At 41.1% G+C, this 23,639-nt stretch overlaps 2 protein-coding genes across 6 annotated transcripts in view; both read left to right on the forward strand.

The window, feature by feature from the left end:
• SNX31 (sorting nexin 31) overlaps nt 1-14,175 on the forward strand; it is a 62,895-nt gene extending 48,720 nt beyond the window's left edge. Inside the window, exons 11-14 of the mRNA XM_067712411.1 lie at nt 2,686-2,799; nt 5,285-5,362; nt 10,661-10,717; nt 13,234-14,175. Of these exons, the coding sequence (XP_067568512.1) occupies nt 2,686-2,799; nt 5,285-5,362; nt 10,661-10,717; nt 13,234-13,326 (342 nt within the window). The 3' untranslated portion in view covers nt 13,327-14,175. The remainder of the gene's footprint in view (nt 1-2,685; nt 2,800-5,284; nt 5,363-10,660; nt 10,718-13,233) is intronic.
• A 7,797-nt stretch (nt 14,176-21,972) lies between these two features.
• The window catches only part of ANKRD46 (ankyrin repeat domain 46), a 37,295-nt gene continuing 35,628 nt past the window's right edge, over nt 21,973-23,639 (forward strand). The window contains exon 1 of one of the 5 annotated variants that reach the window (XM_067711616.1): nt 21,973-22,098. The gene's annotated coding sequence lies outside the window, so the exon portion shown is untranslated. Of the gene's footprint in view, nt 22,245-22,331; nt 22,508-22,557; nt 22,691-23,639 lie in introns of those variants that run through there. The other 4 variants (XM_067711620.1, XM_067711617.1, XM_067711619.1 and 1 more) reach the window with 4 other exon arrangements.

Raw genomic sequence — 23,639 nt, forward strand, 5'->3', positions numbered from 1 at the left:
ACAGTGTACCTCTATTTGTCCCTTCTGTCGTTTGTGGTATTTGTTGCTATACTTTATTTCTACATATAAGCCTCATGCTATGTTATAATTATTTTTGCTTTAAACAGTTAATTATTTTTTAGGTAAACTTTTAATTTTGATGTAATTGTAGATTCACATGCAGTTGAAAGAAATGGTACAGAGATCCTGCATACGCTTGACCCACTTTTCTCCAATTATTACATCTTACAAAACTATAGTACGACATCCCCACCTAGGGTATTGACATTGATACAATGAAGAGTCAAGACATTTCCATCATCACAGGGATCTCTCATGTTGGCTTTTTATAGCTGCATCCACTTTCTCCCACCCCCATCCCTCCTTAAACCCTTGCAACCACTAATCTATTTGACATTTTCATATTGTATCATTTCAAGAATATTATATAAAACTTTTGGAGGTAATGGATATATTTATTACTTGATTGTGGTGATGATTTCATGTATATGTGCATATGTCCAAACTCTTCACATTGTGTCCATTAAATATGTGCAGTTTTTTGCATATCAATTATACCTCAACTGAAAAAACAAACACACATAAAACAAGGTTATGTATTGATCGGTTGATGAAAATGTTGTGACCAGAGGTTCACAGGAACCTAAACCTATATTTCCCCTTAGGCTGTTTTTCAGTACCCACTAATTTAGTGCTTATGGTATCATTATAGAACACGACTACTGTGAATAATAAGAATGGACTGTGTTTAGGAGGTAAAAATATAAATAAAAGCAAGGAATTGATTACCTTAAAAAATAAAATAATATTACATGAATATAATCAAACATTATGTAGCTTTTTGGGATTTCCTTTACTTAGCATAATTCTTTGGAAATTCATTCAGCTTGTTGTGTATTTCAGTAGTTTGTTTCTTTTTGTTGCTGAGCAGTATTCCATGGTAGTGAATGACTAAAATTTGTTTAACCACTATCTGGTCGTTTCCAGTTTTTAGCTATTATGAATAATGCTTCTATAAATATTCATGTATAAGCTTTTGTCTGAGCACAGGTCTTCATTTTTCTAGGATAAATGCCCAGGAGTACAATTGCTGGGTCATGTGGAAGTTACATATTTAATTTTTTAGGAAACTGCTAAACTGATTTCAAGGGAGCTGTGCCAGTTTACATTCCCACCGGTGATCTATGAGCAATCCAGTCTCTCTGAATCCTCCTCAGCAATTGGGTGTTTTCACCATTTTTTATTTTATCCACCCTGATAAGTGTTTAATGGTATTTAATGATTTGATTTGATTTGCTTTTCTCTCATGGCTAATGATGTTGAACATCTTTTCATGTGCTTATTTGCCATCTGTGTATCTTCTTAGGTGAAATGTCTTCATATCTTTCACCCATTTTCCAATTGGACTGTTTGTTTACTGTTGAGTTTTGAGAGTACTTAAATTTATTCTAGATACTAGTCCTTTGTTGGATATGAGGTTTGCAAATATTTTCTTTCACTTTGCAGTTTTTCATTTTCTTAATAGGGCCTTTTGCAGAGCAAAAGATTTTAATTTTGATGAAGTCTAATTCATCTGTTTTTTTATTGTGTTTCTGGTGTCAAGTCAGAATTCTCTGCCAAACCCTAAATCCTGAAGAATTTTTCCCCGGGTTTTTTTGTTGGGCTTTTTTCCCTAAAAGTTGTATAGTTATAGGTTATACATTTAAGTCCATGACCCATTTTGAGTTAATTTGCATATAGGGTGTGAAATTTAGAACATGGTTCCCTTTTTTTGCCTATGGAAATCCAATTGCCCCAGCACCACTTGTTGAAAAGGCTATCTTTTCTCAATTGAACTGCTTTTGCACCTTTGTCAAAAATCAGTTATGCACATTTGTGTGGGTATATTTCTGGATTCTCTGCTCTGTTCCACTGATCTTTGTGTCTATCCCTCCACCAACACCACACCATCATTCTCTTCCTTTGTAACAGTTTTAGTGAGATATAATTCATAAAGCATGCAATACATGTGCCACCCTCCAGGAGGGCAGCATTTCCTGACAGTCCTACCTAGAGAGCCACAGCGAAGACGGAAAGTTTTCGCAAGGGAATTTGAAACTCCAGTACTAGAAGAGAAAGGGATAGATGCTGTATAGCAAAAACCACAGGGGCTTTCTCCAGGCTTTCAGATCTGGCCCTACCCTGCTTCTCTAAGCCCCTTTTCTCACCACCCCCCATGCCTCACAGGCTGTGCTTCAGCCACACTCCAGTGTGCCAGGTTCCCTCAGGCCTCAGTGCATTTGCACTTGTTTTTTCTTCTACCAGGAACCACTTGTCACCATCACCCCCCTTCCCCCCAAAAAAACATACAACAAACTTGGGTAATTTCTACTTCTGCTCAAATAACACCGCCCCCTCCCCCCACCCCCCCACCCCACCCCCCCACAGCCTCTGCCAGCCTTCCTTTACATCCTAGTCTGGATTAGGTGTCCATCCTATTTACTTCCATAGACCTGTATTCATTTCCCTTATAATATTGATACTTATTATATCACACTATGATGATTTGCTTTAATGGCTCCCAAATAGATTGAATTTATAGTTTCTTGAGAATAAGAATAGTCTCACTTGTTTTGATATTTTGCCCAGCACATAATAGCCACTTACATTCCTACTGAATATCAAATAATATCTTTTCCTTTATAGGGGACTCTGCTGGATACGGATGGGCCCCAGCAAACTCTCAACCAGAACTTAGAGCTCAGGTTTCAGTATAGTGAGGAGAGTCACTGGCAGTGGTTTGTTCTTTACACCAAACAGGTAAGTTCTTAGGGCAGAGCAGGAAAACCTTCTGTGCTAAAATGCTCTCTTGCACTCCGGGGTGGACAAAGCCCTAACCCAACTGGAGCAGAGTACTAGAGTGTGCTACACATGCTCCTTTGAGCCTGTAATGTCATTTATTTTGTTTTATTTTACTAGTCACCAAAGCTTTCATATCACTTAGAAATGAATTTAGTTACCAAGTAGCAGAAGACTTGACAAACAGTGACTTAGACCATGGGTCATTAAACTTTTTCTCAAAGAACCAGTTGGTAAATATTTTAGGTTTTGAGGTTCATATGGCCTCTGTTGCAACTACTCAACTCTATTGTAGCACAAAAGCAGCCACAGACAATACATGAATGAATGGGTGTTTCAATAAAACTTTATTTATAACTAGAGGTGGGGTGGCTAGATTTGTTTGCCAACCCATGGCTTAGACAATACAGATATTTGTCATCTCATTTAATAAGAATACTGGAGGCAAATGATTGGCATCTCTATAATTCTTTTGGCATTTTCCAAGTAGATAAAAACTATCCCTTTTATCTGGAAAGCAAAAGCCTTACCCCAGAAGCCCCCCAGTAGACTTTCCATTTTGTCTCATTGGCTGGAACTGGGTCACATGAGCACTCCTAGCTGCAAGGGAGTCTGGGAATCAAGCATTTGGCATAGAGGAACTGGATTCATGATCAGTTTAGAATAAGCATCACTGCCTAGAGCTGGGTACTTCCAAAATCAGTGTTCTGTTACGAGGGAAGAGGGAACAATGGCTGTTGGGTAGCAGTAATTAAATTTGAAGTAAATTTGAAATAATTGAAATAAAAAATCCATTAAAAAATCTAATTTTCTAAATGCCAAATCCAATTGAAAATTCTTTTTACCGAGATAAACTATTTCAATTTGGAGTCAAAATTACAAAAGTTCTAAAATGAAACCAAAATATCAAAGTAATCTTTGCATCAACATTATATTCAACTTGAGTCCCTGGCGATCATACTCACTTCTGTGTTCCATGGAGCATTCTGGTCTCAGGCACAAAGCTCCCTTTCAACTCCCTACTGGTACAGTGCTGATCAGGAGATAATAGACATCAATGTCCTCTGAAAAACACAAAGTACTAAACCAACATCCTAGGTTAAAGAAATGTCTACCCAGGTTCACCTTAAATAGAAAACATTCTTAGGGAAATGATAGTATGGTTTGCCAAGGCGAGATCTGCAGTCACTTGGAGAGACACAGATTTTGGCAGTGAAAGCACGCCCTTCCGCTAGAATGTTATGTGCAGTAGTTAAATTTTATTATGGTCTTTTAATCTAGTTTGAGGCAAATGAGTTTAAGCCACTATAGAGAGGTGCAATAAACATTCTTTTAAAGGATTCCTGGTAAGGTCTTATTTCCTTTGGAGTGTGGGTTTTTTGATATGCACCCAAGGGCTACTTCTGCAAAAGACAGAAATGTGGCTTGTGTGCCTTGCAAATACAAATGAGGGCTGGGGCCCAAATCGTTCCCGATCCCTTTAAACGGAAGCTCAGTCCCTTCATATTTAATAAACCTTACCTGGCTTATAGCAGAATCCTAACCTACATATTTCTGTAACTTTGTATAGGAGTTCAGTGACCATCCTTGAGCACAAATTTATACTAAAGTTCTATAGCCTCAAGCTTTGAGCTTCAGTTGTCTCAAACCTCAGTCGGGCTGAATAAGAAAAGAACAAGCCAAGAGTTGAGAGCAGAAAAAAGAGGGGAAAAAAAGGATTTGTGGGAAAGGAGCAAATGGGAAAATCACAGGGAACCTTAAATTTGGCACATGGGGTGAAGTTCCTGGAAAAAGGAAGCCCCGGTTTTTGTGCAGCAAGATGGATGACACGTGTGTCTTAGCACTAACAGTGATGAGTCAGCAATAAGCTACAGGTGATGTTGGCGGCAACTGACAGTCTTGACAGTGAATGATTAAAAATACCAGAAAATTTAAAAATGAAGAGAAACAACTAATTTTGTCTTTAGTTCAGTAAAAGCCATAAGGTACTAATATATTCTTTCAAACAGGTTAGTATGTATGCCTAATAATAGGTCTCTCGGTCATTATGCATACAGTTAAATATAAGGTTGACCATCATCAGTTGATTTATTGCAATTATAAGCAGTTTTTATTATTTGTTGCTCATAGACATGAGCTGTTTACAAAGTAATAGAAAAAAATGGGATGTAAGGGGAGAGTTTTGAAAGGGAAAAAGATTGATAATGAGATCCTGGTCATTTTTAATCTACCTTTTAAAAAATTACTGCAAATATATCCATGTAATTGAGAAAATTTATGGTTATTTGCTAATTATATCTTATGCAAATTAACAAAAGTTAAAGAAGAACTCTAAATTCTTAAAAGCATACTGTTGTAGGTCAGAGCACAAAATCTGCTTTGCTGTATGAAGAGGGAAGGAAGAGAATAAGGATCTCTTCAATTGAGAGAGTTCTTTATTTCTTAGGCTTTTTTGCTGAGTAGCTGCTTGAAAAAGATGATCTCAGAAAAGATGGTAAAGCAAGCTGCAGAGAATCCAGAAATGGTAAGTGCTCTTATCTGTGTATATGTTTCACTTGATTTCCACCATCAGCTGACACTAAACTACACTGATGAATTCCCTGGGCCAGCAAGTCTGGTCCTCAAGGGAAGAACCCAACTGCCCAGAAGTGAGCTTCCCTGCCTTCTGGGAGCTCAGTCTTCAGAATGCAAGCCATGTTTTCCAAGGAGAAGTCGTCCTTGGATTGCTGAGAACTCTCTAATCCTATACTCTGTATCCTTGTATTTCTGCCTTCCCCCAAACGGAAGACTCCAGATTTACCACAAAAGCAGCATCATAAAGACAGCATCTTAAGAGGTCTTTAACACAGCAGCGATGAGCTTACATAAGCTCTGCAGTTTTGTCTCTAGAAAGAACTCACAGCCTCTTAAAACTTCCACTGTGCCAAATGAAAATGCCTTTAGCAGTTTGGAGAAGCCATTGAGTAAAAGAAGCTCTCAAGGCTATAATTTTTCCTCAATGTAGAATTTACTTTGTTTTTCTAGTCTTCATCTCTTCAATAAAGGCCTAATTACTCACTGAAAGTGTTGGTGCTATAAAGAGAGTTCCTGAGATTTTAAACTTTCTACTTGCCTTGTCACCATCATTAAAAAGCTTGTCCCAAATAAGATAGTACAGTTTGGTTTTAAATAAAAAAATGATTACAAATACTAATGCTTGGTTGATATTTATAAACATAATCCTCTTGCAGAATAGTACACTGGTCTTTAAAAATACAACAGAGGGGCTTCCCTGGTGGCTCAGTGGTTGAGAGTCTGCCTGCCGATGCAGGGGACATGGGTTCGTGCCCCGGTCCGGGAAGATCCCACATGCCGCGGAGCGGCTGGGCCCGTGAGCCATGGCCGCTGAGCCTGCGCGTCCGGAGCCTGTGCTCTGCAACGGGAGAAGAAAATATTTGAAAACTTTCCCTAATGTTTTCATTTAATTTTAGTGTTTTATAAAAGGGTGGATAATACCATTAGTTTAACATTGATCTTTACTTGACTTAGCAGCTTTTTTCTAAGAAAAAACGTGCATTTTATACTTACTTCTCTTTCTTCTAGAACTGAAAATATTTTCCCAGGGAAGATAAAATTCACTGCCCCTTGGTGTTCGAACGCTTCAAAATGTACTAGAAAGTAGCAAATCAAAGCAATGAAAGAATCAAGGATGCTTTTTTATTTTTTAATTAAGCACGTGTCTTTTTTTTTTCTTTTTTTGGCTGTGTTTTCTTTTTTTGGCTGTTTTTTTCTTTTAATTAAGCACGTGTCTTTTTTTTTTCTTTTTTTGCACATGGGCTTTCTCCAGTTGTGGCTAGCGGGGGCTACTCTTCATTGTGGTGCGCGGGCTTCTCATTGTGGTGGCTTTTCTTGTTGCAGAGCACAGGCTGTAGACACGCGAGCTTCAGTAGTTGCAGCACACTGGCTCAGTAGTTGTGGCATGCAGGCCCTAGAGCGCACAGGCTTCAGTAGTTGCGGTGCACGGGCTCAGTAGTTGTGGCTTGTGGGCTCTAGAGCACAGGCTCAGTAGTTGTGGCACATGGGCTTAGTTGCTCCACAGTGTGTGCGATCTTCCTGGACAAGGGATTGAACCTGAGTCCCCTGCATTGGCAGCGGATTCTTAACCACTGTGCCACGAGGGAAGTCCCAAGGATGCTCTTTTTAAAAGAGTAATAAAATCTAACCTCCTAGGCAGGATGGACCCTCTTAGGCTCCAATTTACATATTTACATATATATATGATAAATATGTATAAACATAAATATATCATGTCATTATACATATGTGTGTGTATATATATGTAGGGAGAGAGAGAGACAGATACAGAGAGACAGAGAGAGAAAAGTAATTAAAGTAGCCCCATTAAAAGGGAGAACTACTCTCAAACGTGGTTCAGTAAAGTGTAAGCTATTTGATGCAGGAAATACTTGTACAGTGAATAGCAAAAGAGTTTGCTCTATAATAGGAGAAGGTAGTAGTCTATTTAAAGTTTTAAAGAAAAACAAGCACACTACCACATTCCTTGGATTTACACGCAAATTAAAATCTATAGTTATCCCAGTGGCTGACAGCAAAATCAGCATGGTAGTCGATAAAACTTGTACTGCTTTATCCAAATATTCAAGTTTTATTTCCACGAAGTCTTTATTTCTTCCCTTATTTTGGTTCTTAGAAAGAAAAGTTAAGACCCTTCCTCTTGAAAATTGGATGTTGTAGGAATAGTCCACATTTTAGTCTGGAATTTCATGTACAAACCCCTGGGTAGAATGAGACCCTGGAAGGGAAATAGAACAGACAGATCAGCTGTTTGAACTTCGACTAAGTTCTAGACCTCCTCACAAAGCACAATTGATGAGAACAAGTCATTTTATGGAGCTTAAAGTAGCCATATAAATATTTGACTGTGACATTCACTCATTTTCTAGGTAAACACATAACGTCTGAACTGACACCTATCGCTTATAGAAGGCTTGTATGGACTAAGAAACAGAGGTCTCTAATTTGCAAGGCAGAATAAATTCTATAATTTGCAAGGCAGAATAAATTCTAAGATTTTGATAATTGTGAAGAATCGGGGGAAGGAAAGAGAAATTAAGAAAACTGTAACCAAATGAGCTCCATAAATAAAGCAGATGGTCCCTAGGGAGATTAAATAGTACTGTTTTATCCTGGTAAGAAGGAAGGAGTGAAAGAAGAAATTTAGTGCTAACAAAGTTAATTAGCTTAGTTAGCTTTAAGCAATGCTTTCAAAGGTAAGACTTGAACAATTTATGAAGAGATCATTAAAATTTGAAGTCAAAAAATGCACTAAAGAAAAATGTAAACACCCAACAAAAAACATGTTAAATTCTTCAGACAGTATTAATTGAAAACCAGAAAGGGAAAAAGAAGTGTAACATTCTTCTTAGAGCTATGCTCCTACAGAAAAACCTAAATTATTTTTTTTAATATTTGCTACTTGTAACTAGAACAGAATTAAAGGATTATTTTATTTGAAAATAAAGTCTATTAGTTAGGAGTAGATTTGGCTTCCTGTAACAAAAAACAAGACAAAATAAGTGTCTTGGAGAAAATAAAAGTTTGTTTCTCTCTCATCTAAAAGAAGCCAAGAAGTAGGCAGTCTGGGGCTGGGATGGTGACTCCATGATGTCACCAGAGACCTTTCTGGTCTACCGTCTTCAGTGGGTCTGAATCTCTAAATTGGTTTTCCGAAAAATGGCAAAGAACAGGTAGCATTCTGATTCCAGCTTGCCTCATACCTCCCATCCCCTCCCCAACTACCATTGCCATAAATATTTCTCTCTCCACTCCTCTTTCATTTGGGGCAAGATCAGACTATGTAAAAGGCCATTGGATTCAGAGATGGGTGCTTTGAAGTGTGCTTCTGCTATGTGATGAGAATGGGAAACACCAAGGGCAGTGCTATCTGATGTCCCAAGAATGGTAGCCTTTGCATAGCTGGTCCAGTTCAGAAAACGGAAAATGTACTGACATTACAGTCATCACAAGAATGGTCTGAGCACAGCAGGAGGACAGAGTTTTAGAGAGCCAGGGGGAAGTTACTGTGCAGGAATGAAGGGTTATATTATTAACAGAAATTCTGTTGATGAGAGAGAGAGTGCAGGAATACTGCATTATGAAAAAAGGATTACCTTTTTCCCCCAACTTTATTACCCCAGTATATAAAATATATAAAGCCTATTGAAATAAGTCAAGGAAACTGATTATATCAGAAATTGCTTAACATTTGTAGTGGGTTCTATTTTATTTCATTTCTACATGGGGAGGGGGAGGGGAAGGAGACTAGGAGAGAGAAAAATTCTGGGAGGTTTCTCCTAATTTCTGTATTTCGTCACACAAGTCTACTTACAAACTATAATGTAATATCGTAAAATAATAATAATGAAGCACATAAGATATCAGAACATTAATTTCTCATTTACCAAGACCTAATAATGATTTTTTGAAACTATTGAAATAGGCTTCAACTATATAACTATCTCTGTTGAGAATATTAACCTAAAGGAAGTCCTACGTATCCTTCAAAGCAATGTATTTTATGGCAAAATTAAGTTAAAAGATAATGCTCTTTTGCAGTGTCATGTTATTTATCCCACTTATCTTGTAATGTCCCACTCTATAGTCTCACGAATAATAAGCAATAATAAACAACTTAGTTAATTCAGCCCCTCATTCTGTCATTTACCAATGCCTATGTTTACCATACAGTGGCTAGAAACTGAGAATCCAGTGTTAAGAAGTTTATTTGTGGAAGGAGAAAGGCAATTAATACAGAAACATTCAGGATTACAGAGTGATAAGATGAGATACGCACATAATGCATAGTTGTTTAATAGCTGTTCTTTTCTTTTTCTATAAGGAGAGTCTAAGAGCACTTTCCCCTAAACCCTGGCTAGGAGACTGACCTTTGTGTGCTGTGGCCTTGCCCTCTGACCTCCAGCCTCCGACCGACCGGTGTCACCCAGGGGGAAACCCAGTGAGGTTGGAGAGTGGGAGAAAATGGAGACTGGGGTATTTATTTCTCCAACTCTGTCCCAGCTGGGTCTCTGGGGTTGGCCCGGCCCTCTATTGAGGGCCACAGCTCCTGTAGGTGACCTCTCCTCCCTGCTGCAGCAGCCACTCTGGTTCCAGTACCAGCTGCTGCCCTCGCCCCTTCAGACCTAGAAGCGGTAAGAATTACTCCCACCCTCCCTAGCCCCTCACTGCTAGCCTCTGAGGGCTCCCACACCCCGTCACTGATTCACTTGAATCTTCCCCACACCTCCATCAGGCAGTTCCTTTTAGAAACTCCCCTCAGCTGCCCCAGGAGTGGGCCATCTGTTTTCTGCCGGGCCCCTGGCCGTTATATTAAGTTTACCTTATGTGCATGAGATATATTCAAGTATTTTAAACTTTGGTTTGATTAATGATGCTTTTTGATTAATCAAAGCCCCATCTGGCTTTGGTTCAGCATATGGATTGGAGCTCTGTGGCTTATTTGTGGATTTAGGAGTTCATTTCGTGTGAAGTCCTTTTAAAAGCTGTGTTAAATCACAAAATCCACAGGCAGCCACCAATGTTAAACATTAAGCTTCACTTCACTTTTGGGGACTCAATTTCCACAACGCTGAGATACTGGCAAACGAAGGGGGCCTGTGCAGACGATGAGCAGGTGTCCTGCTGACTGGCAGCCTTCGGGACCATTAAGAGGATTATTGTGGAAGGAGAAATGTGCTGGTTAAATAGATTATTTGTGTGCTCGCTTCTCCGGCTGTGCTGACTGACATTTCACTAATCTGTTTAGCAGATTGAAGTTCCAGAACAAGGCAAAAGTAAAAAACACCACAGTCAACAAAGCCAGGTCTGTGAGTAAAATTATGTAATGGATATATTATAATTCTGATAAATCTGCCCGTTTTTCCCCTTTAAGTAACCAGTCATTCTACTTTTAAAGTTAAGCCAGAATTGCCTTTCACAGAAGCTCCTCCATATACGCTGGTCCAGTTGGACAACCATCATAGAAATAGTATTTTTTACCGTGGCACCCAGTTGGGCGAGGAGAAATACTTTCCTGAATTTATATATAGAAAACTTCCAAGAAGCATACAAAATTCTTCAGTAATTTTCTTCCACACTCCATACATTTTTTTAAAAATCCTCTTTCTAGTTTGTATATTTTAGTTTCATCGACTTTCTGTGGTGAACTCTGTATAAAAGAACTTTTAAGTTTATAAACTACTTTTTCAAGCATTTGGGTCTGCTGTGCAGATAGCAATAACAATAAATATCATAATAGAAAGCATTAATAGACACTCATTGCCAGGCACTGTTCGAAGCACTTTTCTGTGGATTAATGCATTTATCCTTACCGTGATCCTGTAAATCAGCTGAGGAAATTGGGGCACAGAGAGTTAGGTGACTTGCTCCAGGCTGTATCAATGTATCAATGTATCAATGGCAGGAGGAAGCAGGCAATCTGATTCCAGAGCCGTGCCCTTAACTAACTCTTCCTTTCAAGGTTCAAATCCTAGTGTGGGTGAACAAAATAAAGGTAGCCTCTAAGTAGCGTTTGAATGGGATTTATTATTGGTCCAGCTCCTGTCACAGAGTCTGCTGTGTATATAAAGATAGTATATAAGTACAGTATTTATAAATATATAAGGTCCTTCCTTGAGTGAATGAGCTCAGAGAAAAATTTAAAAAACAGATTAAATGCAGAGCTGTCCCTCCTACATAATAACAGCATTTCTGGCTGCTTACATCAGAGACGGGAGGTGAGAACTCCACCAATTCCTGGCTGTGTGTCTTCAGGCAGATCAAAAAACTAAATGTGTATAAGGGACTCTTGGGGTACTTACTGAAATGCAAATTCCTGGGCCTCACCCCAAAAGATGGATTCAGTAAATCAGCATTTATAGCAAGAACTCCAGTGGGAAACACTGCACCAAGCTTCAGCTTCTTTATCTGTAAAATCACTCCGTCACTTAAATTCATCCATTTCGGCAGCATAGTGACGGCATAGAGCTGTGGTTCTCAACCCTGGCTGCATATTGTCTCCTGGAGAGCTCGAAACACTAATGATGGCTGGGCTGCACCCTCAAAGATTCTGATTTAACTGATCTGAGGGGCGTGGCAGCAGAATTTTTTAAAGCTCCCCACGTGGTCTAAAGTACAGCCAGGATTGGAACTATTATCCTAAAACAGTGGTTCTCAGAGTGGAGTCCCTAGACCGGAAGGGTCACCATCCCTCGGGAACTTACTAGAAATTCAAATTCTCAGGCCCCCAACTTACTGGATCAGAAACTCTGGGGTTGGGGGCCAGCAATCAGTATTTAGCAAGCCCTCCAGTTGAGTCTGATGCATGTTTGAGTTTGAGAGCCACTGTCCTAGAACAACAGACAACACAATAGTCAGCATGGGTGAGCAGCAATGCTAAAGGAGGCAAACCTCCCTCATGCTCTGAGCAGGGCCAGCATATCGGAAGGGGGCCTGGTATCCAATTATATTGAATTCCAACTTATTTTAGCCAACCTTTATAGAGAGCTTATCCTGAGCTAGGCACTGTTATAGTTGCTTTCCGCATATAACTCATTTAATCTTCACAGCAACCCAAGTATTATTATTATCCTTGGTTTGTAGCCAAGGGAACTGAAAACACAGAAAGGTTAAGTAACTTGCCCAAGGTCACACAGCTGGTAAATGATGGAGTTAGTATCCGTACCCAAGCAGTCTTTATTTGTTATTTAACAAATAAAGTTTATTTGTTCCTTTAACTACTCTGCCATGGGGCCTCTCTATCAAGACAAATATCTCAGAGAAAAAAAAAATTTAGCTGCTCTGCCTGGTGAGCTGCCACACATTTATCTCACCAGGGCCAAAGCCCACTCTCCATGGCCCTGTCTTAGAGATTTTATAAACACTGAAAGCCAACTGTTCACTTACTGAAGGTTTGCAGCAACCGTAACTTCTTAAAATATTTTAAAATAACTATAATACTTTTTAAAACTTTGTGTGCACTAAAGGTTTTGGGTGAAGTTAACAATTGAAAGTCACATGTCTTTAAGAGAGGGGAAAAAGACAAGAGAGGCAGAGTTCAAGTGTTACCTGGAGAGATCCCAGTGCCTGGAAAGGAGCTCTGGACATGCATACCCCTCCATACCTGTAGAAAGCACTCTCAGCACTAACAGATGTATAGCTACCTCGGAAACAAAGCTTCTACACGATAAAGCCATTTAAAACAACCAGTGCTTAACAGATACAACCTTTTAGTTGCCTTTTTTATATTATTTTAAACTTTGGCTTTTTAACTATTATTGTTGTTATGGAAATTATTTCCTCTCATATATATTTCTAACCTCTCTGTTTACTTCGTAACAGAAAGACTATTCTAGTTTTCTGCCAAGAAAAAGCAAGATTAAGACAGCTGAAGTTGACTGTGGTTTGGGGACCATAAAGGAAGAAGGTCTTTGAAGAGAAAGTCTAACTTTTTAAAATGTTCTCTAAGGCTGTCTTGACCATGAGAGAGCTTGGGGGTTGAAAGTAGGCTTCCTACCACCAGTGGAAGAAATGTGACTCCATCCCATTTTTTTTCACATTAAGATGGACCATATTCATCAAGACTACTTCAGAACTCTGCTCATCTCAAGATTAAAGGGAAATGCAAAACGAAGTTATATAGTTTGTTTTCAGTGACTTATATGTGACAAATGGCAAATCTGAACCAATTAGTACAAAGCTCGTTGGGGTTTTTTTCCCCCTAAGATAGATATTTACCTGGCTTCATGAAACCTTTTATATGTTCTGATATTGCATGAATGAAAGGCTTAATATAAAACACTAAAAATGCATTTTGGTTAAGATCTGAAGGCATGACTCATCAGCTGTGGCTCTAAGAAATGGAACCATTGAAAAAGAAACCTGGACTTCACTAATCCATCACCAGAGCAAGGAGTTGATGAAATACCGATTTGTTTCCTTATATAATTCTGAGCCTACCAATATGGATGTGCTCCAAGTAATAGGCTGCCCAGTTCTCTGTTTCTCCACTGTTGTAGTTGTATTCTGTTCTTAGAATACTGAATTCAGCTCGATAGTCATGACACTATTTTGAATATTTTTATTTTGGAAACCAATGGGGCCCTGCACTTGATATCAGATACCTTAGCTTTAAAACTATGTATACCTTTTCTCTAGACTTTTTCTTATCCAGTTTCAGTTCATCATTAATTAATAGAATTATATATAGAACTAAGATTGCAGTAAGGGAGAGGGACAGAGGAATCAATATAATTAGGTAAAGTGTGATATTATAATGTTCTTTTCTAACTGGGCTGTGTAACTATATAATAAATATGAAATATATTCTAGTGAACATAGGATTTATTGATGAAAACTCTGTGAATCATTTTTTGAAGTGTAGAATCTGTTAAAGCCCTATAATATTTATAAAGCAATGTCTCTAGCCATAACTTCTAGCGCCGTAAAGTTTTATGTTTATATTTTAGGCTGTAGTGGGACATTTTTGCAAGGGGGAATCATAAACATCCCAGATCACCCGTGGTGAGTGTATTAATGGGCTAGGATACATGTTCAGATTAAAATAGAAGCTTATCCTCTATTTCGCCAGTTTAGCAATAGTCAAAGTCTATTTAATAGCAAATGCCTACACTGTATAAGAATCTATTGAAGACCCTAGGAATGCAAAGAGAATTTGTATTTGGGGTGAGAAGATGCATATATTAGATTGAACCATATGTAACTGCTGTTTTGTAGGTCAAAAATAGTTGAATGTTACCCATTTCATATGTTGCAACTTGACACATAATTGCGAGTAATCCAAGACAGCATGGAGTAGGTGTCCAATGTGTAGTGTGGACCTGTGTGTCATAGGAAGTTGGTGGGTGGGGTGAGTCAGGAAGGCCTGAGGGGAAGAGGGACTTTGAAGAAAGAGTAGAGACAAGTAGAGGCAGAGATGGGGGCACACATGTAAAAGGAAAGGATAGACACTGATGGGACAGTGAGTACAGTGTTTAGGGAAGGATAAGCAACTGTGCTAGCAAAGTTTGAGATTAAGGGAGTGATTAGGAGATAAGAGGAAAGAGGGATCTGTATATATGCGTACACGACTGCAGCATCCCTATAATATAATAGAACGATTTATCCCCATTTGAAGATGGCAAAAATTGAAACGTTGAATTTAATAGTTTTTTTTCCAAGACATTGAGATTATCATCAATATCAGAATAATACAAGTGAAGAAAAATACAAGGGATGAAGTACATTCCACAGTATATAACATGAAGAATAAAGGAACTGAGAGAGCAGAAAATAAAATTCCTCAGCAGCTATGCAAGAGAAGAAGGAGCTGTTAGCCCCTTTGGGGGTTACTGGGCCTTTCTCTAGATGGCGTTGGGAGTTTCAATCACTTGTGGATTGAAGCACTTCCATCATTGAGTAAAAAGCCTAAGTTCCACCTGTCAGAGCGTCCTGCCCTGCTGCAGCCTCTGAGAGAAGATGGAGAGTGAGACCCCGTCTCTGCTGGGGGTGATGCCTTCACTCTTCAGGTGCTGTTGCTGGGTCGGGACCTTCCCAACAGCACAGCCATCCAGCAGACATCATGCAGGGCATGAGTTATAAAGGTAGGCAACGGTTGAATTCCTTCAAGTAACTCCTAAGGGATGCGACATGGCTTTGCAAATTAGCATATGGTTTAATCTATAGATTCACCCCTCATGGTCCCCACTCAGCCAGATTTTCTCCTGCTACATCAACATTCACCAACATCACTTCTCTCCACGTGTAGACATATGTATTCATTTCTGCTGAGGTTTAAACTCCTAAAATAACTGTCATAAGCACTCTGCCCGCGGGCAAACACACTTGGGTTTCAAAATTTCACAAAAATAATTATGAGAAAAAAAGGACACAGATAATTAAATTGTAGTTAGGCCCAGAGGTCCGAGCCCCTTTGCGTCCCATGGAGGGAAGCACGCGCGGGCTTTGTTTGAAGAGCTGACGTGCTTGCCAAAGCCACCAGTATGTGGTGAGCTTATGGCTTGCACAGGTCCCCATGTGGACAATCGGGAAGCAAATTTCATGTGAAATATGTAAACTAGAAATTATCTTACGTTCCCCCTCAGAGTGATTTTAAGAAGAGCTAAGGGATCTTAATTTGCAGAAAACCAAATAGGTTACCCAGACAACTGCTCTACAGACCCCATCAAATATGTGCTCATGTGGACAGATGGAAAACCCATTAGGAAGTACAGCCAACTCTGTGTTCCCACATTTCCAGGAGAGAAACCACATTTGGTGCAAGAGCAGTGCAAAACCACTAGGGTCAGTGCCTTTAAATCAACTGAATGTCTAACCTCTTCTAAAATATTACACAAGCAAAGCCCATATGGTTAGCTAGAGACGACCCTACAAAACGTACATGTGCTGGGCTTCCCTGCTGGCGCAGTGGTTGAGAGTCCGCCTGCCGATGCAAGGGACACGGCTTCGTGCCCCGGTCCGGGAAGATCCCACATGCCGCGGAGCGGCTGGGCCCGTGGGTCATGGCCGCTGAGCCTGCGCGTCCGGAGCCTGTGCTCCGCAACGGGAGAGGCCACAACAGTGAGAGGCCCGCATATCGCAAAAAAAAAAATTTGTGAAGATGAAAATGAAACCACAGGATCAGTGTTTTGAGAGAAAGAGAGTGGAATTGAGGCCAGTTCTGATAAAATTCACTTCCTGGAGTATATTTCAAGACTAAAAAGATGTGCTTTGCTTCTGTTTGAATGATCACCAGGAGTTTGTTGTGAGACTGAGATGAGAGTTAAGATCCCTCAGCCTAAAATTTCAGTTTGGTTTGAGCCCCTGGGGTGAGCTAAGTGTCATTCTAGGGCTGAAGCGGACCCTTTAACAACACAGATTGCTGGAATCTTCTAAACTGCTTGTTATCTGGACCAAGAAGACATCTCAGAGCCTTCTGGGATCAGTCTGAGCCCTTCCTTGGCTTTTCTTTGGCCAGATGTAACAATCCCTGAACTAGCGTGGTTTCTAAGGAGTGAGAATATTAAAGGGTTAGAAAGGAAACCCAGCGCCAGAAAGGAATAGAAAAAGGCAAAGCTAGCCTGGACTTTCCCATGTTATCTCCTTTTACCCTTCCTTGTCCGTTTCCGAAAAAATTTACAAACCTTTGACTTGATGAGTTTCTGGTGCTTGTTTTGAAGTATAAAGGAAATGATCAAATATATGGACATCATAATTTCTTAGGCACCTTGCAGAGTTTTTATGGATGTTTTCTATGATACGCAACAGTGCTGTCTGGGCAATCAATTCTTAGGTGGTTTGGAATCCAAGTTCTCACATAATCCTACACCCCAAGTAAGATGACCCATCACATGCCTAATAGCTCGTATCTCATCACTCAATGATCTTGAGATCTGGTGGACACAGGCATAACTTCTCATCAAAGAGCCCCTGTAACCCAGATGCCCAGACATAGTCTCGGCAAGATAGTCTGATTTATGCCTAGTGATGGTACACTGGCTACTCAAAGACTCTTAGCCTATTGAGGGAACTCAGAAGTGATGCATGAAATTTTTCTACCGTTTTCTTGAAATACTTAAGTACCACAAAGGATGAGAGGCATGATAGTGGAGTGGAAGATTACCCCTCTGACTTGAATTCTGAGTTTGCTTCTGCTTTGAGATAGTAATGTGAGTTTAGGCAATTTACCTATGTGGCCCTTAGTTTTCTCATCTGCAAAATTAGTTGTTAAGAGCCTACATGTGTGCTGCTTTCTTGTTTTGTTTTGTTTTGTTTTGTTGGTCAACTTGGTTAATGTGGGAACTATGTCTCCCAGTGCCCCCTCTCCGGTATGATTCCAGTTTAAAATTAGCACAAGGAGGACTTTCCAGGAGAATTGGGAGACAGAGCAAGGCAAAGGCCGTTATCTTCTGACAGTCTTTTCACAATCAGATACAGTGACATGGAAAGGCAAGTTCCTGGCAGTTTCTGGCATGTCCTTGTCCCCCTCCACTTCATGTCCAGTCCTTCTTGCCTTCTAGCCCCGCTGAGCAACACAGCACAGGCCCACCACCAGATGCTTGGTGGGGGACTCACACAGCAGTAGCTGGCTGCACAGAGGCAGCAGGTCCTAAAGATCCCCTTTGTGGTCCCACTTCAGCAGGCCCCCTCAGGCAGACTAGTTTGTAACTTTTTATATAAGCCTCCAGCATCTCCTTCCAAACCTTCACTTCCTGGACTCCTCCCCCAGTTGTGTGAGACGGAATGCCTGCAATAAATCCACTATCCTGTCACACAGATGTTCTCCCTCCCTGACTGAACCCACCTCTCACCAGTCACATTTAAAGGCTTTGCAAAGCAATGCATTTGCTTAAACCTTTGCAAAAGGTTTTCCCTTGCTAACGATCAGTTACTTTACTTTTGGAAGGGAAGGTTAATTAGAGCTAGGCACTATATACATTCCCATCACATACATTATTTCATCTAACGTATGTGTGAAACCCTGTGTGGTTCTGCCATGTGTGGGTAAATGCAAAGAAAAATAACAATTGGGTTTTCAGCAAGTAGCCAAACTCGTTCCTTATTCCCGAGGGGTCTAGCTGTTATTATTATTTTTTTTTTTGCAGTACACGGGCCTCTCACTGTTGTGGCCTCTCCCGTTGCAGAGCACAGGCTCCGGACGCGCAGGCTCAGTGGCCATGGCTCACGGGCCCAGCCGCTCCGTGGCACGTGGGATCCTCCTGGACCGGGGCACGAACCTGCGTCTCCTGCATCGGCAGGCGGACTCCCAACCACTGCGCCACCAGGGAAGCCCCTAGCTGTTATTTTAACTCCAGAAATTCAAGGAGACCTATGATGTTTTCTTTGCAATTAACAAAAGACAAGAGATGTCTTTCCGAAAGATTTGCTTGATACTTCATTTCCAATTGTACTGTCTGCTGAAGGAAAATTTTCCTTAGTTTTGCAAATACAATGCCTGAAACACATACATGATTCATTTTTTTTTTTTTTTTTGGTGGTTTAAATGCTTAAACTGTTGGAGAACTGAAATGAACCTAACTCTGGCATAGATAAATATATGCTACCTATCTCTAATCCTGTGACATGCTCACTCCATGGTTATGCCTTGAGAGCGCTCAGTGTCGTTAAAAACACCTGATACTTGTTAGCCTGGTGTAGACTAGAGACTGGGGGAAGCCAAGCTTTCTGGGAGCATGTCTCCCTCTGATGGTCATTCGTTAGTACTACCAAAAACTGGAATGCCTTCTGGGAAACAGAGCTCAAAACCAAGAAATGCCCTTTCCTTTGTAGATAATGGTGTGTTTTTTAAACACCTCTCCATTCCAACACATCTCTTTCTACTGAGACAACTGGTTACACTGGGGTGGTTGCTCGATCACTCTGAGTCTCTTCTGATAAGCGTTCTATTACAAAGTGGTTTTTTTTCTGTTTAAAAAATTGAGGTATAGTAGATATATAAGTTACAGATGTACAACACAGTGATTCACAAATTTTAAAGGTTATACTCCATTTATATTACAAATGTTATTTATCAAATATTGGCTATATTCCCATGTTGTACAATATATCCTTGTAGCTTATTTATTTTAACAATGTTTTTGAAAGACTTTTCTGCATTTTCTAAGACTGAAAAGGAATGTATAATCAAGATGGCCCAAACCCTTCTTTTCTTTAAACAGAAGAAAACCTCCTTAGAGAAAATCCTATGCCAAGCAAATATTTTGTCATTCTTACATTCTTTACTCCTGTGGTTGTATCTGACACGGTGGCTCTTAACCCTGACTGCACATTAGAATTCTCTGAGCACCTTTAAAAACGATGGATGTTGGGCCACATTTCTAAACAATTCTGACTTGGTCTCGGCTAGGGTGTTGGTATTTTTAAAGTCCTGTAGTGACTGTAATGTGCTGCCAGGGCTAAGAACTGCTAAGCTAGTAATCTTGAGTACCAACCATGTGCCACTCATTGTGGTGGTGCTGAGGATTTGATGGCAGGGACACAATTCAGCCACACTGACCTTCTGACATCACTATTCCCAGGCCACACATGCTGTCCCCTCTGTCTGAAACACTCCCCCTGTTTGTTGTATAATTAATTCCTCATCCTGTGTATCTCAGTTAAATATCACTTATTCAAAGGCATTGCTGCCCTTGCATCTAAATTAGGTCCTGGACAGTTTGCCCTCATATAACATCTCTCTTCTTTTACTTCATAACACTTATCCCAGTTATAATTACAGGTATTCCTCCCTGTTGGAACTCTCACAATCAGAACTCAGGACCAAACAGATTTTGGTAATGAGGAAGAAAAGGTAGATTTACCTGAAGGAAATGGAGTTTAATCTTCAGGGCCCTTGTGGTGGGCTGAATAACATTCCCCTAAAGGTGTCCATGGCCTAATCCCCAGAATCTGTGACTATGTTAACTTGCATGGTAAAAAGGACTTTGCAGATGTGATTAAAATTAAAGACCTTGAAATGGAGGGACTGTGCTGGATTATCCAGATGTGCCCAACATAATCCAAGGGTCCTTATAAAGAGGCAGGAGGGTCAAAGTTAGAGAAGATGCAAGGTTGGAAGCAGAGGTCAGAGAGCTGAAAAGATGCTAAGCTGCTGATTTTGAACATGGAGGAAGGGGCCATGAGCCAAGGATTGTAGGTGGCCTCTAGAAGCTAGAGAAGGCAAGGAAACGGATTCTCAGAGCCTCCAGAAGGAAAGCAGCACTGCTTACACTTAACGGTCTCTATATTTTTTCAGATCAAACAAAAGCAGTAGTTCATGAAGGTGGAGAGATTCATTTGAACAGAAGTAACAGAACAGGCTCTTGGATTGTTTGATAAACCAATTAATGAAAAGGAGGTAACTGTATGAACACACTAGGAGAAGGCTGAAATTCTTTGCTGATTTGACACAATTTACAGGCATCAATGAAGATATAATAAACTTAACACAGAACCTCAAGGAGGACATCAATGACAAATTGGTTAATAAATGTCATCAATTCAAAGAGTATTTAATATTTATGATTAGTCACTGCACAAGAAAATGTGAAATGCCTGAAATCTTTTTTTTTAATTAATTAATTTTTGGCTGCGTTGGGTCTTCATTGCTGCGCATGGGCTTTCTCTATTTGCGGCGAGCAGGGGCTACTCTTTGTTGTGGTGCGTGGGCTTCAGTAGTTGTGGCTCACAGCCTCTAGAGCACAGGCTCAGTAGTTGTGGCACATGGGCTTAGTTGCTCTGCGGCATGCGGGATCTTCCCGGACCAGGGCTCGAACCCGTGTCCCCTGAATTGGCAGGCAGATTCTTAACCACTGTGCCACCAGGGAAGTCCCTGAAATCTTATTCTTATGCGAAAGAGATGTGATAGAGGTTTTCTCAAATTTGACAATAATCCTAAACATTTACATGACATTTCCAGGAGCAAACTGTTAGACTGAGTAGTAGCCATTGAATGGAAGGACTTGAGACCCTCTAGAGGGTGGCTTGGCTGAGCGAGTATGCTAGAATTCAGGGGAGGGAGGACCACTGTGCAGGTCAAGTCTTCTTGGCTGTAGGACTGGAGTTGTTGGTTAAGCCGAAAAAAAAAAAAAAGTTTCCAGTAAATGAACTTCCCACGACCTGCCACCTTTTTAGTTCGGGCTGGACGCATGTTGCATTTCGTCTGGGAATTCTAAAAAGTGGGATGTAAGTATTCAAACCCTTTTAGAAAAAAGCTCAGGGTCATATTTTAGAATTAGAGCAGCCAGTCGGTAGTTGCTATTACTAATACATCAATTTGGATTATAGAGAAGACTTACCTAAATTAGGCCAGCAACTATTAATTGATGCCTACAGCTCTTGGTAAAACTGTCCTTGCCTTTGAAGCCTGCGTTTAGCTTAGGGGTGGGATGTTTCTTTAGAAAAAGACGTGAAAAATGCAAAATGATCCTGGACTCAAATCGATGAAACCTCTTTCAGTTGTCTTTCTCTTCTCCCCCGTCGCAGTTTTGGTACTTTGCCTAGTTCACCGCGGAATCACTGAGTTTCTGATTCAGAGCCGGCAGAGCCGCCGTGCGGGCTGCCCGCCTCCAGGGGGAGTACCAGCCGCGGCGTAGTGAGGCCGCTCTGGCCAGCTGGGGCCCCGACTCGTCTCAGTGGTCAGCCCTTCCCCTCCGCCCGCCGCCGCTGGGACGGTGCTGCCGCTGTTACCGCTGCTCGGCCGACTTGAAGGTACCTGGGCCTCGGCCCGCGAGCGGCCTCCGGACGGAAGCCACTGACACCTCTCCCGCCAGCCCCGAAGCACTGGAAAGCATCGGCCCGGGGCCTGGCTGCAGGGAACCAGACCCGTGGTGGTGCGACGGGTGGCTTCCTGGCGGGTCTGTGCCGCTCGCGAGAGCTGGGAGGGCCTGCGAGGGTTCTGGGGGTTTTGTGGGTAAAGGCTGCGCGGTCGGCCGCGGCGGGCGGAGCTGGGGCGGGCGTGCTCGCGGGGCTTCGCAAGGTCGGAGGTCCGAGCCGAAGCCCGCGGCCGGCTTCTAGGCGCCGGGCCCGAGAAGGTGCGCTGTGTCTTGCGTTGGCACAGATAGTACGTGGCCGTTTACTAGGCGCCCGTAGTCTAGGCGTAAACAGAAGCTGCTGAGAGGTGAGTGGACTGTCCCGATGGCACACGACCCCGGGTGTCCGGGTTAAAAGACAGCATTGCCTCTTATTCGCATGCAATGCTGGAAGCAGATTGTCTTCCAGTACAGTGCTCTGCCTCGAGAAAAACACGTTTATTCTTCAGAACGGTCCACAGTGTTCAGAATTGGCTACAGAACATAACGAGGTAAAAAAAATATACCATTGAATAGTAACCCTTCTCACTCTTTAAAAAACGACGGTGGTACCAAGGAGCTCCTAGCTTAAAGAGCTGTATTATCAGTGATGTAGAAATTATAGTAATAGCTCTCTTCAGTGCTTACTATATGTCATTGTGCTGGGTGCTTTAAAACCTAGTACCTTTATTTAATCCTTGTAGCAACCGTAGGAAGTACCATTTCCATTTTACAGGTAAGGAAACTGAGGAACAGAGTCTGAATTTACTTGTCCGAGGTCAGACAGCTAGTAAAGGGTGAGATGGGATTTGCACCTCATTCATCTCCCTTACTCCAGTGCTTCTGCTTGTTACCTATCCAAACACGTTCCCTAAGACTTTTATTTGCTTATTAATTTGACTTGAACCAGCTTGAACTGATTTCTCTCAGGTTTAATTTTCATGGCTAAATGCAAGAGTCCTGTACCAACTTATTTTTAGTTTAAAAGGAGTTTAGGGCTTCCCTGGTGGCGCAGTGGTTGAGAGTCCGCCTGCCGATGCAGGGGACACGGGTTCGTACCCCAGTCCAGGAAGATGCCACATGCCACGGAGCGGCTGGGCCCGTGAGCCGTGGCCGCTGAGCCTGTGCGTCCGGAGCCCGTGCTCCGCAACGGGAGAGGCCACAACAGTGAGAGGCCCATGTACCGCAAAAAAAAAAAAAAAAAGGAGTTTAATGAGAAAAATGTTTCCTCATTAAGGAGAATAGTGATAATAAAGTTAAGCATGAACTAAGGGCCCTCACTGCTCTGATGCACTTTGATTTGAAGTAGAGTTGGATTTATTTGGTTGTTAATGAGCTTCATTACTTTTCTTCATTATTTGCATTTTGATACCATTTGTAGTGAGTTCACTTTGCCTTTGCAATATTAGGTACAGTAGTGTTGAAGGGAAATGAAAGATTTTTCGATGACAGAAAGTTAAT

The sequence above is a fragment of the Pseudorca crassidens genome, chromosome 17 (assembly GCF_039906515.1).
Source record: "Pseudorca crassidens isolate mPseCra1 chromosome 17, mPseCra1.hap1, whole genome shotgun sequence".
NCBI lineage: Eukaryota > Metazoa > Chordata > Mammalia > Artiodactyla > Delphinidae > Pseudorca > Pseudorca crassidens.